The sequence below is a fragment of the Pelobates fuscus genome, chromosome 6 (assembly GCF_036172605.1).
Source record: "Pelobates fuscus isolate aPelFus1 chromosome 6, aPelFus1.pri, whole genome shotgun sequence".
NCBI lineage: Eukaryota > Metazoa > Chordata > Amphibia > Anura > Pelobatidae > Pelobates > Pelobates fuscus.
The window spans coordinates 119,735,246-119,755,204 of record NC_086322.1 but is presented as its reverse complement, the minus strand read 5'-3'; the positions used below and the strand labels follow the sequence as shown (position 1 = coordinate 119,755,204).

General features: G+C 36.8%; 1 protein-coding gene across 1 annotated transcript in view; it reads right to left on the bottom strand.

Moving 5' to 3' along the window:
- Positions 1–6,127: 6,127 nt before the first annotated feature.
- SPOCK3 (SPARC (osteonectin), cwcv and kazal like domains proteoglycan 3) overlaps positions 6,128–19,959 on the bottom strand; it is a 272,759-nt gene continuing 258,927 nt past the window's right edge. The window contains exons 8-11 of the mRNA XM_063458196.1: positions 16,173–16,394; positions 15,890–15,952; positions 12,521–12,658; positions 6,128–7,391 (exon numbers count right to left, since the gene is read on the bottom strand). Of these exons, the coding sequence (XP_063314266.1) occupies positions 7,219–7,391; positions 12,521–12,658; positions 15,890–15,952; positions 16,173–16,394 (596 nt within the window). The 3' untranslated portion in view covers positions 6,128–7,218. The remainder of the gene's footprint in view (positions 7,392–12,520; positions 12,659–15,889; positions 15,953–16,172; positions 16,395–19,959) is intronic.

The following is a 19,959-nucleotide window of genomic DNA, read 5'->3' as shown; positions in this document are numbered from 1 at the left end:
CATTTTATACTATTTATATGTGCTATCTATTTTTCGTTTACCATAACACCTGTTGAACAGAGGGTACCATTGTGTTACTTGCTTTGGTTAATATGTGAACTGGTGAACCCTACTACAATGACCTCCACATACCATGTATGCAACATAACGAGGCAGCTATGCCAAAGTAAAAAAAAACAACCTCCTGCTTGTTTGCTAGGTTCTTTTTTTAATTATAAAATTCACAGCATCATCACATGACCTAAAATTAACCTATTACACTTTCAAAACTCCGGGTCTCAGCTGTTTTTGTTGTGAATTCTAAACCTGCAATATTTGTACTACATGTATGCTATACCTGACCAAATGACTTGAGGAATGTCAGTCTGTTGCAGTAGTTGACTTTGCAAATTGCTCTTAAGGGAAAGGGCAATTTATAGATGTGACAGATCCATCTGTATAGACTTATATTGCTGGTTCATCTGTTTGCCTTTATTTTCACTGTATTTCCTGTCCGTATGCCCCTGTTTGTGTGATGCTGGAATACCGATTGAAACTACCGAACTAACAGCCACCCAGGAGAGAAGTGTGCTGCTGGTTAACCTCTTGGCCCCAATTAGAACGTTGTGGCTAACTGCAGACACCTCTCCATTCCATTCGTACGGGTGGTCATCATTCGTATGCCAACCACGAGGCGGCGGCCATTTTGGGACACGAGGAGGATCAGCGGTGTTCGGTGCAAATCCTATGGAACTTTATCTACCGAACACCGCTGGAAGTCGCCGCCCGCCTTCTATTTCGTCGAGGCGTACGAACACCGGTCAGTTCGGGAGTTTCTAACCTTCGTATGGACTTTACCCAGATAGCCGTCCCATGGAGTCATTCGTATACCGAAGGACTTGTGAAATACTTTGACTGCATGGCGATTGAACTAGGTACATCGGATCTGAGCGCTATTCGGTAGAAATATGCACTCAGATCCAGGCTATCTGGGGATACGTTACACGAACCATATTCATTCGGTATTTCTTCAGTTATGTATTTTACTGTATTTTTCTTATTGTATTTTAAAATGGCGATTGTCTCTATCCTGGGAGATAATTAGGTTTCTTCCTAATTATCTCCGGGATAGAGAAGAAGGATTTATGGGTAAGATGGGAAGGGCTTATGTTGAAGCCACTGCGATTGGCTACTGACCAATATGTTTTACAGTCTTCCACAAGGTCCCCTAGGGGAGTGTCCACCTTGTGGAGACCTGCATAAATACCGGGCAGGTAGCCCCCATTAAACACATTCCTGTTTGACCTTCAAGACGGAGCTTGGTCTCGTTTGTGGAGAGATTTATTATTGGGATAGCACTTTCGTTATTTCTAGCTGTGGAAGGAGTTCGACTGAATTGCTGATCGGGAGTTGCCGCGTTCGTATGCTCCATTCGGGAGTTTGACTATCGGCTGGATTAAATCTGCATTTCTGGAGAAGGGGATTATTTACTAAACAGCGGCTTCATCTACCTGGCAGTGAGTGTCGTAACAATAGATATTCCCCAAATGCAATTTTTACTTTCCATTTAAGTCACTACAATGCAACCACTAGTAGATAGAATTCAGAATGTTTCCTAAACTCACATATGAAACTAGCTAACTCTGCCTATCTCTCCTGTATTTGGCATGCTTTTTATATTTATTGATGCTTTTATGTTTAATTAATTTCAGAGCAGGTCAGCAAAATATACCATTGTGCAAGCTGTGGGAGGCCGTACATCTTATTATTTTGAAGATCACTCTGTGACCTTCATGGGGTATTAATTGAGACAACCTCTGCTTCCGTAGGAATTTCTCAGACCCTTAACAATTGCACTGAACCTTCTGAGTCTTATTGGTTTCAGATTGGCCTTAATGTTATAGGGTGAATGCTGACTTCAGTCTTCATAACAGTTGCAATACATTACAGTGGCTGGCTAGCAATTCCAGTTAATACAATGTATTTGTGTTGCTCCAGCTAATATTTTGCTGATTATCCTGATATGCTATGTTTTTATTTTCTATAATGTTATAAACTCTAATTAGTGTTTTGCATATTTTACGTGATTTCCATCCTATGCAGAAATTGCTCAATACAAAGAGGTTTTAGCTTTTATCACATCACTGACAATGCATTAAAAGTTGTAGGGTGTCATACCTTTATTTCAGAAGGCACATGTGTCACTTTCCTTAAAAATGATATATTATTTGAAAGAATGCAAAGTCAAAGTTTGGTTACAAGAGTCTTTATTTTGCAAACTATACATAAACCGTATAAAAAAAAATGCATTGCATTTTTTTGTTCAGTTATACATAAGATAAACATTAAATTTAGTCAATAATGTTCTTTCGATCAAATGAAAGCAACAATTTTTTTTTACCTTGTAATAATCAAAAAACGAAAATAAGAATTTCTTGGGGCAACCATCATTTATATTAAAGAACAAACGGTGCAAATATTACACTCTTTGTTCTAGTTTTATTGAGGACATTTTTGCTCTTACAAGAAGGTAGTGGAGTTTTAAGAGATTCGCACAATGATTTAGCATGCCCATATAAACAGAGTGATTAAATTAAGCTTTCTACTTTTAAGGAATAAATGCAAACATACACAATAATCATAAGCATAATCATGTTCACATGGTAGATACATAACAATAGAAAAATATGAATCATTTTCTTTATTCCTGCATCAGTACCATAGCTAATTAAGCATTGTTTTGGGAAACTGGTGTTTTTAACTAAACTAAAAGCATACTAAAAGCATATCAATTGCACATGTAGTTAAAAAAATGTTGTTGTTGTTTTTGTTTAATGTTACAGGGTACCATCCCCGTTACATTTGTTCAACATCAAGAGACAAGAACAATATATACCACATGAAATATGAAACAAATGTTTAAAGGTCTCTTATTATTTTAATAGCTAGCATAAATTCAGCCATTCCTAAACATAGATCCATTCCTAAATATGAGTTGTTACATCGATGGGGTTTATTCAACCAACAGGGAGATGCAGTAAGTTGGTACCGCTAAGTAACTTTTAAAAAATGTTTGCCAAATAGTTAAGCTGGAAAAAACACCATCTCAAAAAAATGTAGTGAGCAGTCCCCTGCTTAAATGGTTGTATACATCTGCTCATGTTATCTCTGTATTTACTTTGGAACAATAAAGAGTTAACCAGTTGCGTCAAGGTGGTAACGGGCAGGTAGGAATTACTTGATATAAATATTACAATAGACAAATCTCTTGTTCTGCTGTCCTGCTACCCTTGCACTTTTTCATATTGGTAAAAGCCTTTAGGCCTATGCCAGATATTTAGGACTTCGAACCCTATTTGATGCAGATACATACTGACAGAAAAATACATTTTGACACTTTGTCTGTCAGAGGGCAGTGAGCCCTCTGGCTGGCAAAGTCTTTGTGTTGCAAGGCACACTTTTCCTGAGCTTGTTAAATTGACTCCATAAAGAACTACTGTTTAATCCAACAGGTTTACTATCTGCCCTAGAGATTATTAAAATAGATTCAAAATGCAATGTTAGTGACTAAAATCAAATGTCACATACAAGAATTATTTGGTGAATTAAAAAAAAAAAACATAAACAGACGGTGTTTTTTTTCTGGCAAGTCAGAGATGACATAACTTTTACTTAGTGCTGTGATAATTCACAAACAACCAATAATTATTTTAATGACATATCTTATCCATATCCTACTTTTAGAGGAGCAATGCCTCTTACAATCCCTCTGCCCTTTTTTTTCTGATTAACAGGTTTATTTGCTATAGTGAGAATTCAAAGTGAATTCAAGGTGTAATTCAAATGTAAAAAAAAAAAAAAAACAATGTGTGCTGGCACTCAATAACGTGTTAGGTGCCGGTATTCGAGGTATAACCCCACAAATAACCTCCAATAAATATCATACAAAAATACGAATACCGCACTCAAAAAATAATAATTTTAAGTAATAATTAAACCTATGTTTAAATTCATAGTATTTATTGCAAAGCTTATAGGGATAATTCACAAAGTTAATGGCATTTCATCAAAGTAACACATAATTCATCTTATATACACCAACTATGTACAAATATATCTAGACACAGTATCCTCCTATGTGTAATGAATAGTTCAATGAAAATAATGTAACCAAATGAGAAAAAGAGAAAAAATGCAAAAATATATATGAAAAAAATATATATGAAAAAATATAGAGAATCTATATCGAAAAAATGAGAAAAAGAGAAAAAAGAAAAAAAGAAGAAAAAAAGAAAAAATTGAAAAAACGAAAAAATATGAAAAAATTGGAGAAATGGAAAAAATGAAAAAAGTGAAAAATATACAGAATGCTAAAGTCCTGAAAAGTACAAGTCCAGTATATAGTGCACTATATGTTTGCCCACTATCTGTGGGTTGGTCTCACCAGTGTCGTCCACTTCTTTATGTAGTATACAGTAGGAAGATGCTGAAGTCTGTGAGGGATGATTTGAATGGAAGGGATGAGATGGAACAAGTTCCTGATAGTAGGAAGAGTGATCGCCACCCTGTATCCGCTGGTGGCTGGTCAAAACCTAATTCTGGAGAATGAAGATAATCTGCTGTACCAGGCTCTGTTTAGAAGCGAAATTGGAGTCACTCGTAGGGCTTTCCTTGTGAATGGGCATGGGCTGCATGGGCTGCGCGCTCGGGACATATGCGTCCCTTCGATGGCCCCAGTGTCCGTGCTCGGACACTGGGGCCATCGAAGGGACGCATATGTCCCGAGCGCGCAGCCCATGCAGCCCATGCCCATTCACAAGGAAAGCCCTACGAGTGACTCCAATTTCGCTTCTAAACAGAGCCTGGTACAGCAGATTATCTTCATTCTCCAGAATTAGGTTTTGACCAGCCACCAGCGGATACAGGGTGGCGATCACTCTTCCTACTATCAGGAACTTGTTCCATCTCATCCCTTCCATTCAAATCATCCCTCACAGACTTCAGCATCTTCCTACTGTATACTACATAAAGAAGTGGACGACACTGGTGAGACCAACCCACAGATAGTGGGCAAACATATAGTGCACTATATACTGGACTTGTACTTTTCAGGACTTTAGCATTCTGTATATTTTTCACTTTTTTCATTTTTTCCATTTCTCCAATTTTTTCATATTTTTTCGTTTTTTCAATTTTTTCTTTTTTTCTTCTTTTTTTCTTTTTTCTCTTTTTCTCATTTTTTCGATATAGATTCTCTATATTTTTTCATATATATTTTTTTCATATATATTTTTGCATTTTTTCTCTTTTTCTCATTTGGTTACATTATTTTCATTGAACTATTCATTACACATAGGAGGATACTGTGTCTAGATATATTTGTACATAGTTGGTGTATATAAGATGAATTATGTGTTACTTTGATGAAATGCCATTAACTTTGTGAATTATCCCTATAAGCTTTGCAATAAATACTATGAATTTAAACATAGGTTTAATTATTACTTAAAATTATTATTTTTTGAGTGCGGTATTCGTATTTTTGTATGATAATTCAAATGTAAGACCAGCGTAGCTGAACTGAATGCACAACTAAGAGAATTCTAGCTCAGCTAATGTGCCCGTAGATTTGAAATTCACCTTGAATTCGTTTGGAATTCTCAATTTGGGGAATAACCCTCTTAATACCCCTCTTGTGTATGATTGTCATGCATACCATGAGGTCTAGGTTTGTAGAAGAGAAGGAGGGAGAATGTGAGTTCCAAAGAGAAACCGTCCTTCAAAAAGTAGATATCAAGGAGCTATGATATAAATCAAAATATTCTTGCAGCCTTACCTCAAAGCATGTTTTAAATATCTGTGACTTTGATAAAGAAATGGTAAAAAACTGTATATTTGATCATGGTCTTAAAATATTGCATATTCAGGTGCCATGTATTAGCCTGAGTGTTTTCTAATGGTTGTTTTCATTCTCTTTTTAAGAATTTTTGCATGACTTCTAAATTTTATTGTAAATTTTACGAGTGTACCAATATAAGGATTATTTCCGGGGCTTCAATTATAAAAACTCACAGGTGTGAAATACTATGTATGTTTTGAGAGGAAATTCTCACATGCATAAAGCAAAAAAAAAAAAAAAATTATAGTTTTTTTTCTTTATGAATATGGTCAATATTAGAGCAAAAATGCTTATACTAACTGATTATTATACATTTTCTCCATATTATTCTTTCCGCTGCTTAACTATCTAGATTAACTCCTTGCTTTTAATAGGATTTCAGACAAGTACATGATGCTGGATATCTGTTAATACAATCACTCTTTTGCAGAAATTGTGTTATCTATTACATATATATCATGCTTTTGGATTAAACAACAAAAGTCATACAAATTGCGTTTAAAATAAAACTTAATAAAGGATGGTAGTGTAAAAGGACAACAAATCTATAAGCATACAAAACAAATACATTCTGCATAATCTGAAGAACTACTGAATCAGCATTTATCATATTTTTGAACTGCCATTATAAAAAAATGTAAACATAAAATGCGTACAACTTTTATAATCAGGATTTCTCACTAGTATATCAACCCATTGGTGGCCACCAGAGCCAGGAACTCAATGCTCATAAACCTGGCATGGACATTTTTCTCACGCTAACTGTGGTTTGATAAACTTTATGATCCTCACAATGGCCACTATTATCAGGGTGCAACTAACCCCACTGGTTTATAGTTATGGGGTGCTGGGACTCAAAATAGCTGAATGACAAATATTATCCAAGGTAAGGATAATATTAACCAAATTACAACTGTAGAGTAAGAAAAGGAAAATTAAGTTGTCCTTATGTGCTTTTTAACAAAGCTCTTACTTTTATTCAGTTTTTTTTCCATATGGGAGCCTTACATATGTCCAAATAATATCCCAAATCCTTCAGAACATTTTAATCTTTATAAATGATTATCTTCACAAAAGTATTGTATGTATTCCTTCAGGTTATACTTCCAATATGTTTTCTTGGAAAACATATTATCATTAAAAGCATAGAAAAGCTTAAAAGCACATAAATGAACTCTTAAACAAATGTCTATGACTCCGGCCTTAAAACTTGATATGATCATACAAAATATACATGTTTTTAAATCCTTTTTATCTTGGTGGTGAAGTGAGCAAAGATGTTTCCTAAGTGATGCCTTTTTGAAGACATGAAAAATAGAATTATTTTGCATTGTGCTATGTCAAATATATCCATCTTCATCTTCTTCATCATCATCACCACCTTCATCCTCATCATCGTCGTCTTCTTCAATTTCATCTTCATCATTCATCATTTCACCTTCTTCGTCTTCATCATCTGACCATTCATGAAAATCTCCACTGCCAAAATCTCCTGATGTCTCAGAATCACCACCTATCAATAAAAGATCAGAATATCTGTAGCAATAGCTAATGAACACATCATCATAAATAAATAAAAAAAAATCTCATTTGTACTTTGCATGTTTACATTTTTACATAATATTTCTATATACACCAGCTGTTTAAAACAGTTACATAATGTTTTGTTTTTATGAACACCTGTTCTCACTATGCAACAATTCACAATTTGTATGGTTTGTGATCAACATTATGAAAATTATGAGCAAAACATTTTCTGCTTGTTTCTACATGATTTAACCACATCTTCTACCAAATTCATGTATTGTAATTCAAAATAATACCTACTCCATAAATGACTTTTTGATTTAGAGAAACATAATTGTCTTGTAAATATTAATTCTGTTGATAGACATGTCTGCAAGAGGCCTTGAAATGGTAGACCCTTTTTCCGTCCTCACACAAAGTAAGCAAATTTGAATTTAAAACTTTATTCATGCATTTTAACAATAATGTTACATCATGTTTGCATTTTTATGAAGCTGCTTTCCTACAAATGCTATCAGGTCCCTCACTGTTACTTTAAATTTAAGAAATAATTTTTTCACCATTTTAATTTCGATAGATGCAGTAGCTGATAAAAATGTAGGTTATTTACAATTATTTTTATATCTCTTAAGCAGCATTCTATACACTTTGTTTCTTATATACTGCTAGTATACTAATAACTGTTGTTTATGATAGGATAGAAAGTTTTTAATAGTATGTAACATCATCACAAATACCAGTTTTTGTACATACAAATTTTTCTCATGATGGTGTTTACATCAAGGTGGGCTGCAGCACGTTTTGTAAATTATTCCCAAGTCAATTCCTTATTTTCCAGTTTTCATTACTATGGCTAGTCAAAATCTCCAATGTAATTAAATTATAATAATTGCATTGTATCGCAGTACATCTCCAGTGCCTTGCGGTGTATACAGGCTATCATCCTTTTGTGAATTAAAATGAACAGTGATAAATCACATACTATTTTGGTTGAATGCCAACATGTAATCAATATTGTGCATTTAAATATAAAATATATTGACACAACACCTCACAAATTGTTACTGAATATTTCCAGAAAAAAAACAATAAAACAAAAATATATTTATTCCTGAAAAGGGTCAATCAAACAAATCACACTAAAAAAAAATACACATCAAGCTATACAGCAATGTGTAGTATATAAACTTCCACCTTTTCACCTGTGTTTATTGTAAATGACAAATAATATCAATTTAACTTTGGATATACAGCTTCTATTCAATTACCTCCCTATATGGTAACTAATCACATAATACAAACAAAATACAAGACTTAGGGATCAAGCTGATACCACTAAAATAGATGAATAAAACAAAACATAGTGCATTATTGTTTTGACATATAGTAGCAAGACACTTATTGGTTGCACTCACAAATTTGATGTAATTATAAAGCCTTCAAGTTGACTCCTCTGTTGGTATGGGGGGAAGCCAGAAACATCAGGAACTCCAAGTATATTTTTAAAGTGCAACAATTGTTTTATTGGCATATATTTAAAAACAATAATGATAAAACAAATCGGTCCACAAAGTTGTTTTATCATAATTGTTTTTAAATATATGCCAACAAAATTTTTTTGCACTTTAACCATATACTTGGAGTTCCTGGAGTTTCTGGCTTCCAGATTGGGACCATCATAAGGAGAGAGCTATACTCCCCATACCTACAGGGAAGGCAACTTGAAGTCTTCTTTATTACATCAAATTTGTGAGTGCAACCAATAAATGTCTTACTACTATATGTCAAAACAATATTGCACTATGTTTTGTTTTATTCATCTATTTTAGTGGTATCAGCTGGATCCCCAATTCTTGTATTTTATATGTATACAACAATGTGTGTAGTGTCAATACTTTAGAATGATTTATGTGTATTTTGAAGAATTCTAACATAGAATTTTGAACAGCAAAGAGGATCACATTTGTTTTACTGAATGTAGCCAGTGGTATAAAAAGAGGCAGGAGAATTTTAGAACACCTCAAAGGTACGGCAGTCATTTCTATAGTCAAACTAGTCAAACATTGCACATTATACTGATGTGGAACAAATTTGTGAGCAAACAAAAAAAAAAGAAGCATTAGAAAAGGAATATAGTATTTAAATTCCAAATGCATTCTGAGCAAAGTTTGTTGGGTTATAGTTAACTCCCATTGCTTTAGGTTAGTCTTTCGGTCAAGGAAAACTAAAATAAATCTAAATAAAATAGATATTAAAATTGATAAATTGGTCCTAATAATCTCTGGTATTGTAACTATGCCCCTGTGAAAACATAATAGTGTACATACTTAATAAACTATTTCAAACATCACTAATTGTGAAACTCACTTGTACCAAAACCAAATTATCTCGATGTAGGTATATAAGCTTCATAAGAGAGGGCTTTCACCCCACATAGTTAATCAGGTGGAACAGGCATCACTACATATACAATGCAAAGAAACAGAAGGCATGAAGTAACACAAGGTGAATATGTACATAACTGATTGTTAATTGCTATTATAACCTATTTAATTTATGTATGGATAATTTCTGTTGTTATATTATTGTATACTATTGTTATTACTATTATTATCTAAATTATTGGTGACAACTGTTAAAGTTAACTAGTCATCCTCAAATTGAGTGACAAGTACATGTTCAGGTAAGTACACCAATAATCAGAGAATATGATACAGCATACTCACCTACATGTCACCCACTGAGCATGTTTGGGATGCTCTGGATCGACATATACGACAGCCTGTTCCAGGTCCTGCCAATATCCAGCGACTTCGCACAGCCATTGAAGAGGAGTGAACCAACATTCCACCGGCCACAATCAATCAACCTGATCAACTCTATGTGAAGGAATGTGTTTCACTGCGTGAGACAAACAGTGGTCACACCAGATACTGACTGGTTTTCAGACCCCCCCCCCAGACTCCACAAATACAGTAAAACTGCACATTTTAGAGTGGACTTTTATAGTGGTCAGCCTAAGGCACACCTGTGCAATAATCATGCTGTCTGATCTGCATCTTAATATGCCACACCTGTGAGGTGGATGGATTATCTCGGCAAAGGAGAAGTGCTCACTAACACAGATTTAGACAGGTTTGTGAACAATATTTGAGAGAAATGGGCCTTTTGTGTACATAAAAAAGGGTCTTAGATGGGGGGCGGCGCCTGACCAGCAACCTGAACGGTTGCACACTGAGAGTGCTCCTGCCACACACGCAGTCAAATAAGCACTAAGACCCTAATCGAACCCTGAAACTATGCCAGGGCACAATATTCGAGGAGGGAGCACCCTGGCGATCAGTCTGACACCAGACACAAGCGACTTCAACAACCGTGACTCGGGGAAGGCACTTTGCGGCCTACGGGAGATGGCGGTGGAGCGAGACGGCCGCTCTCTCCAACCCAGAACCGGGGCAGCAGTGACACTGTATGGCAGCCTAACCCTCCCCCCAGGACCGGCGGGGGTAATCCCGGTCCACCACCCTAAAGCAACCGGGCCAGGGCAGACCCACACTACACACCCGCTGGAACAACACCCCGACACCCTGAACAGCACAATGGCAGATGCTACGCATGCAGTGAAGTGCGACACCGAAGTGCTGGAATACTCAGCCAGGCTGAACACCATCTTTGAAGCCTTTTGGGCAAAGCTAGAGAGCCGGGCACAGCAGGTCAATGAAAACGCTAGACCGCGGAGGTACCAACCTAAGCAACCCTGCAGCAAGCGAGCCACTCCTCTACCTGCCAATGCCCCAAAATGGTGCCGCAGACTGAACAGCCTCCCGCTCACAAGATGCTCCACAAAAAGATATCACACACGTCGGAGGAGAAACAAAGCGCGGCAAACCCTACTTACACCCAGCAACCGACCGAGACCAAAAGGTCAGCCGCAAAAAGCACATCGTCCTACAGCACACAGTACGCCGACAAAGCCGTGGAGGGACCAGCAGAACTTAGCAACTGCAACACTTACCCGCCCTCTACTAGCCGACAACCGACGGAGCGGGGAAGCGGACACGGCACGAAATACCTGGAACCGGAGGGTCCCGAGCATAAAGATAGCTGGACACTGGCGGTTAAGCTGCAGAGGCCTCCCATCGAGAGGCATTGGCTAAATAGCCCACTGGACACTCACTAAACAGGCAAGGTTTGCGGTAATCACAGCTCAGTCACGGACTATTTACTTCTGGACTCAATCCCCGTTACTTCATAGACTGCTGCATCTCAGTTGCATTACCTGCCACTAAGCATAGATCACACACCATAAGCGAATGCCATAACTCCACTTAAACAACAATATGCAACACCACCTTAGGATATGTGCATGTGTGTGTTAAAGAATTGTTATAGCTTGTGTACACATAGTAGATACACCACCAATCTGCCTAGCATACTCAGACAGCGCTGCATAACCCTGGCCAGCTCATGTGAATAGATGTTGAACCTATCCATTCAGCGACATTTTATTGTTATTTAATCGTCATGCCTAGCCAGCCTCTCTGAGTTACCAAAACGTGTTCCATAGCTTAGACATGATGAACTAGCCTGTACTCCCTGGTTACCACTTTTACTCTTATTGCATTTTCAACCAGCGTAGCACATTTAAAATTACATTAATGGTACAACCATGCATAGTCAGATAGTGTTTAGCTCCGTTATGTAATTCCATGCCCTAGCCTGCTTTACTTTTATTGTGCCTACTGGACGAAGCTTATCTGTTAGCCAAGAAAAGTTGCCTTTCGTTTTTATGAAGCCCAAGAGAAAACCTTATTTACTTATCTATCTGTTTTAAAAATATGTGCAGTACCTCTATATTCCACAAACCTGTTTAAACGATGTTACCCACTCTACTTGTTACTGCTGTTGTGGCACAACAAGCGACTGTATTAACTGAATGCACCACAAAAATAAAGAATTAAAAACAAAACAAAAAGAAAAGGTCTTAGATCTTTGAGTTCAGCTCATAAAAAATGGGGGCAAAAACAAAAGTGTTGTGTTTATAATTTTGTTCAGTGTATATCACAGATTGATATATCACAGCTTGATGATTGCATAGCATATTTCACAACTTACCACATTCTGCAGGTCCACTTTTTCGGGATCCTTTTACTTCATTTCCATATCTATCAACACACCAACACTGGCCCACGCTGCTATGACACTGAGCTGGCTTGTAATATCCATCTTCATCACATGCTGGTATGTAGTACCCTTCAACATAGAATCATTTCATTAATAACATTGAACTTTATTTTCCCTAGAACATCTGTCTTTGCATTATTATATAAATATATTGTTCATTTATATTACATCTACAAAGTTATACGATTAAAAACAATTTAAACAATATATTTAGGGATGCATTTTTAACTATCTAATAACAATACAAAACTTCTCTGAACAGATAAAACTTGTCTAAAAAGACTATTAATGACAAGCATACCACGGCAGGGCAAAACACGCAAACTGTGCTATATGGTTAAAATAGGTGATCCAAACACCAAAATTCTCTTTAGCACTAAAAGTGAATAGTAGCAGTTTCCTTCTGCAGGCTAGTAGGGTAACCACAAATTTCCTATTACTATAAAAGCCAAAAAAAAAACTCCTTGCTGTTCCAGAAGCAGAAGTTAACCAAACAAACAGATACTAGCCCAAACTTACAATCTGATGGTAAAACAGAGAACAATAGCCACCGATTCCAGCAGAATCTAAATAGCAATTTTACTGATAGCTCAATCTCATCTGAGATCGAACAGTGGAAATCTTCATAATGTAAGTTCCAGCAACTGCCACCTTACACTCAGTCTGAAATTCAAAGGTAATATAATGAATGGAATCACTTAAGTGTTTCATAGATCTTGGTCTACTCTGTCAGAGGCTTCTGATGCAGATTTTCAGAGCTTGATCTCAGAATAGATACCAGAAGAGGAGGGTAGAACCTGTCCAGAACCTGAAGAGATAGGGCAGAGCCTGTCTCTGAAACTGAAGAGATAGCTGCAGTCATGTATGAATGAGATAGGGGTTGTACTTCTTAGAAGCCTATTCTTCTTCTTCCAAGGAGAAAGTCTTTAACCATGTGTACTACGAAAAGATTGTTTTACAGAAAGCACTATATGATCATACTTGATTATAAATACATCAAGGAGTGAAGTTCTACTTTTCATTGTCATTGCATTAATGTGAACTATGGACTTTTACTTACCCATGGGGCATTTTTACTTATTGCTGTATTTTATTTTAAGTATTTAATATCTGCTAATTTATTTCTTCTGTTTCACTACCAGCAAAATTGCTATTTACTTTCTGCTGGGATTAGTATCTATTTTTCTGTGTTTTGTCATCAGACTGCTATTTTGTGTGTTAATCTGGGCTATTTGTTTGTTCTGTTAGGTTCCCCTTATAATGAAGCAACATTAAATGTGTTGAAATCATTTAAAGATATATCTGAATCAATAATTCAGGAAAACAATGAAACCTTTAGGCGCTACTCTATAGCAAATATTTTAAAAATGTAAAACTTAAAAAAAGACTTTCCAAACAGCTTCAGTGTCTTACTTCTGTTCTGATACTTATTAAACTTTCAAATAAGTTTAAAATCATGTCTTTAAATTCCCTCAATTAGACAATCTATTTCCAGTTAACAGCCATTTTATGTGTGACATCATGTGTGGCAGTGACAAACTGAGATTGCTTTCAGCTCAATTTAGAACATGTTGAAAATCCCTGATTTCACACAAAATTAAAGTACTTAATTTTTGCATAGAAAAATGACATTCAGACAAGTTTTGACAGAGTCTCCACACCTCTCTACATCCATAAGAAAAGTTATCATAATTTTTTTTATTCCTATATTTTTCTTTTTTTCTTGTGTAGAGAGTGCAGACTACACCATTTATGCATTTTTAGCATTAGGAGAAATTCAAACAAAAATGTGTTTAATCCATTGACACCATCCACCTGATCAAAGTTGTAAAACTTGAGAACTACTTCATGTTAGTTGATACATTGAAAAAAAGACTGGTCCATCAAGTTCAACCTTTTGTACATATGTTTTTTTTCTATTCATTCAAAATAAAAGTTTGAAGAACTAGGAAAAAAATATTTCTTGACCCCAGAATGTCAGTCAGATATCTCATTGGATCAATAAGCTGTTCCCTCACAAATTAAATATTATATCCCTGATTTCAGTCTTGTAAAGACCCCACATACACCAAATCCACTCTAAGCAATATCTTCAATATTCACTAAGCACATACTACCTGTCACATACTCTTTTTGAGGCAATGACCATGCTATATTTCTACTTCTGACCAGTCACCCAGTTGCTTACTTCCTCCCAGCCTTCCACACATTAACAGGGATACAGAACAAAAATACTGCACACAAGACAAAATATAACAACGTTTTCCACTACTCTTTTTCAGCATTATGTGATTGTTATGCATACTGAGTAACATAAAAGTATTCTGGGAGCATTTTATAACTCCCAGTGCTTCAAATTGGCAGCTGTCCTGTCCCTCTAGGCTAGCATCAACGGTGCATCATAACTTCAATATTAATGAGCTTAGCAAATCCTCTTACTCACTACCTGTGTGCTCTTCATCTTGTTTTTGTTCTGAAATGTATATCCCCTCACCTACTTCAATGCCATTTCAGGCCTTTTGCACATGACCTTTAGTTTACGCTTTCTAGAATATCCTTCCACATGCATTTTTTTCTTGTTAATATGTGTTATTTTGACAGACTTGTCAAAAAGTTGGTTATAACATGTCATATCCCAATACCACAACCTTCGACTCTACATTATTGGACATTTCCTTTTTTCGGGGTTTGCAAAATAGCATAAACAATTGAAATCTGAAAGGTTGCATCTCCACAATGTTTCCATTGAGATGACATTTATCTTCCAGGTATTAAAGTCATGTGTCTTCACATGACAAGTATAAGTTACTCGGTGTTACATTTCACATGTCAAAAGCATGGACTTTAAATGAACAATTCACTTTTCAGGAAAACAAATACAAATCATATTGATTGCTTTTACAACGATACTTTTTTTTATGAATGCAAATACCAAATGTTAGCCATGATACTGTCACACAGAATTTAAAAAAATACCCAAAACACAGCTTACATGGAAACAGCTAACAGATCCAAATCTGGATGTTTATATGTCAAGTTCTGATAGCACTCAAGACACAAGTAGACAGTTCAGAATTCCTTATTGTTTCATGGGCAGTTTATATGATCATGATGGACCAGTATTATATACACATCATAAAATAACTGTACATAACACAACTAAATTTATGCCCAGTGTTACATTAACATTGTTTTATTTCAATATGTTATTCATATATATACATAGTGTAGGTCAAATGTGCTGACATACGATGGAAAATAATTTTAAGCATGGTTAGAAGTAGTAAAATTGTAACTCACCAAGAAGCTTCTTTCCTGGTGTCTGTTTTTGAAGGTTACTTAATTCTGTCTGACAAGGAGGATCTGTAACATAACATAAAGCTTATTAAGTAAAAAATGAACTAACACATGTATATATATGTATATATTATTACAGAGAGAGAGAGAGTTATGGTTATATTTTATTCAATGTTTCAGTTGTTGTTAAGCTTCATTGTACTGCAGTTGTGACAATTTAAATCTCTTGAACATTTTTAGCTTATGCATTCAACTCTCATGATGGTTTGCAAATGTCTATGCTTACCTTGCTGCCTTTGAAAACAATAGCACCACTCATTGTTAGATATCAAGCTATCCTTGTACGTGTCACATGTATTAAAGAAGGCCTTGGTACATTGCTCATTCTTGTCAATATAAATGCTTCCGAGCTCATACTGATCCAGCAGCAAGTCGGAGTTTTTATCAAGTTTATTAAACATCCACCCAAGAGAGTCTCGGCAAATAGGCAGAATACTTGTATCAAACCCTATGAGAAAAAAAATGATATGTTAACTGATATAACATGAGACAGCTGTTAACACTTTCTGAAAAACTGTTTTAGGTTTCTGAAATTATGCGGAAATAGAAAAAGACCATTAGAAAAATAGATAACATTATGAGGTATGAATATTATTTTATCCCTGAAACTCAAAAAAAACTAACATGGAAACAAAAAAACATACTTTCTGCTTTTGCTCGTGAAATATATATGGACATTTAAGGTGAAGCCAGAGGTTGAAGGAAAGATGCAGAAGATGTCATAGGACAAGCAACATTACAAAAGAAGAGATGACAAGAGGAAGGAAAAAGGAACACTTGGACTGCATGTTTCTGGAGATGCTCATCCAAACATTTTGAAGTAATTTCTTGACAAAGCCAAGGTCTGTTCAAACAATGACTGCAACATCAAAGAGCAAATACATTGAGATATACACTTCAAACAGGAAATCATAGTTTTGGGACTAAGAGCAATACAACTGTCTGTTTAGTTTGAGTATTGCTCCCTACAAAAAAAAGAGCACCAACTAATACACAAAGTTCTACATGGATTTACAGTATCTCACAATATTTTATTAAATCTTTTCATGTGACAACACTGAAGAAATGCCACTCTGCTACAATGTAAAGTAGCAGGTGTACAGCCTGTATAACAGTGTAAATGTACTGTCCCCTCAAAATAACTCAACACACAGCCATTAATGTTTAAACCATTGGCAACAAAAATGAGTACAACCCTAATTGTAAATGTCCAAATTGGGCACAAAGTGTCAAAACATTGTGTGGCCACTATTATTTTCCAGAACTGCCTTAACCCTCATTGGCATGGAGTTCAAAAGAGCTTCACAGGTAGCCACTGGAGTCCTCTTCCACTCCTCCATGACAACATCACGGAGCTGGTGGATGTTTGAGATCTTGCGCTCCCCCATCTCCTGTTTGAGGATGCTCCACAAATGCTTAATAGGGTTTAGGTCTAGAGACATGCTTGGCCAGTCCATCACCTTTACCTTTAGCTTTTTTAGCAAGGCAGTAGTCATCTCGTAGGTGTGTTTGGGATCGTTATCATGTTCGAATACTGCCCTGCGGCCCAGTCTCTGAAGGGAGGGGATCATGCGCTGCTTCAGTGTGTCACAGTACATGTTGGCATTCATGGTTCCCTCAATGAACTGTAGCTCCCCGTGCCGGCAGCACTCATGTAGGCCCACACCATGACACTCCCACCACCATGCTTGACTGTAGGTAAGACACACTTGTCTTTGTACTCCTCACTTGGTTGCCGCCATACATGCTTGACACCCCCTGAACCAAATAAGTTTATCTTGGTCTCATCGGACCACAGGACATAGTTCCAGTAATCCATGTCCTTAGTCTGCTTGTCTTCAGCAAACTGTTTGCGGGCTTTCTTGTGCATCATCTATAGAAGAGGCTTCCTTCTGGGATGACAGCCATGCAGACCAAGTTGATGCAGTGTGCGGCATATGGTCTGAGTACTGACAGGCTGACCCCCCATCCCTTCAACCTCTGCAGCAATGCTGGCAGCACTCATACGTCTATTTCCCAAAGACAACCTCTGGATATGATGCTGAGCACATGCACTGAACTTCTTTGGTCGACCATGGCAAGGCCTGTTCTGAGTGGAACATGTCCTGTAAAAATGCTGTATGGTCTTGTCCACCGTGCTGCAGCTCAGTTTCAGGGTCTTGGAAATCTTCTTATAGCCTAGGCCATGTAGAGCAACAATTCTTTTTTCCAGATCCTTAGAGAGTTCTTTACCATGAGGTGCCATGTTGAATTTCCAGTGACAAGTATGAGAGAAAACGATAACACCAAATTTAACACACCTGCTCACCATTCACACCTGAGACCTTTTAACACATGACATCAGGGAGGAAAGATGGCTAATTGGGCCCAATTTAAACATTTCCACTTAGGGGTGTACTCACTTTTGTTGCCAACGGTTTAGACATTAATGGCTGTGTGTTGAGTTATTTTGAGGGGACAGCAAATTTACACTATTATACAGGTTATACACTTACTACTTTACATTTTTGTGAGATACTGTATAGAGATAATTCTTCTAATCAGTTAGCTAATCTTTAGGTTTCTGTATGGTATAATTTAAATATTGTGTTAGTTATTTTGACTCACCTTACGTTTGGCTACAAGCAATGCTGTGTGCTGCTTCTATCTCATCTGCATTTTAGGGCTAGATCTTTTTGTATTTTGTTTCTAATTCAAATGCTTAGCTATGTGCAATTCTGATATTCTAATGTATTTGATATCATACATTGATGTCTAACAATTGATTCAACTCTAAACAGAGATATTGACTGTAGAAGAAGCTCTTGAGATTTTTAGATAGTGTGATTTTGTAATTGTGTAATATATTTGAGTTGCATATTACATTTGTTTCTGTGGTTATGGACTCCTCACCGTGAAGCTGTACCTCAAGCAAAGATTGAATTCATTATAAAGCACTGCATCCTAAAAACAGTTAATAGTCCTAAAAGTTGCAATTTTATTGGTGCTGTGACCTGACATGAAAACCTTGCACGTTTGGGAATAAACAGAATAACATCAAGACAATGAATCACATTTGGTTACAGAGAAGTAGTTTCAATGTGTATTATGCTATTCCATCGAGATTTCAACGTTACTCACAAACTGTCACGACTACCAGTGTGGTCCAACATGCAAAACTATGTAACATCTACATAGACTATAGGAGATAGACAGAACGTAAACCAGTCATTAGAATGGCCAGGCTAAAACGTTGAAAGAGAATGGTCAATGGAAAGCCGAGGTCAAGGAAGTCAGAAATACATGATAACGATAAAGAAAGCCAAGTCAGGGAAACCAGAGATAAGAGTAGTCAGGAATAGCCAAAGTCAAAATACCGTGAAGATCAAATAACAAGAACAAGGAAAACGCACTCTTGGCAACCAGGAACTAAAACCACGACAGTGCAATGGGCTAGGGCACTTCAGGGGTTTAAATACCCCTCCTTGTGCGGTGATTGGTCAGTGCTTGGCCTCTGACCCCAAAACGTGCGTGTTCGTAGACGTTCGCGTGACCCTTGGAGGCAGAGCTACAAATGGGCGCAACCTCGTGGTCGGCGCCATTTTGTTTGCCGCTTGTGGAAGGGACGGAGGCCGAAGCGGGATGGCTCCTGGCTCGCTGCTGGACAGGTAAGTTCACTAACCTGTCAGCGTGGTCGCACCCAGATGTGCTCAGTGCCAATACGATAATGATAATGTGGGGGTTATGTGGTGTGTAGTTTTGCCCCCCTATGACGTGGGCCTGTGATGGGGTGCCCTGTTTATCTCCTAGATGGTTGAGAATAAGGATATAATGATATGATATAATGATATGGTCACTCCTTACAAGCAACATGATGATTGAGGTCGTATTAGTGCAATACGGTACATTAGCACAATAATACAATACATTAGTAGAGAGCTTTAAGGGCACAGCTCATGTTAATTGTAATTGCCAGGCTGTTTCGTGTCCCCTGTAGAGATGTACTCTATGATGGGCTTTGTTTGATTGTGTGG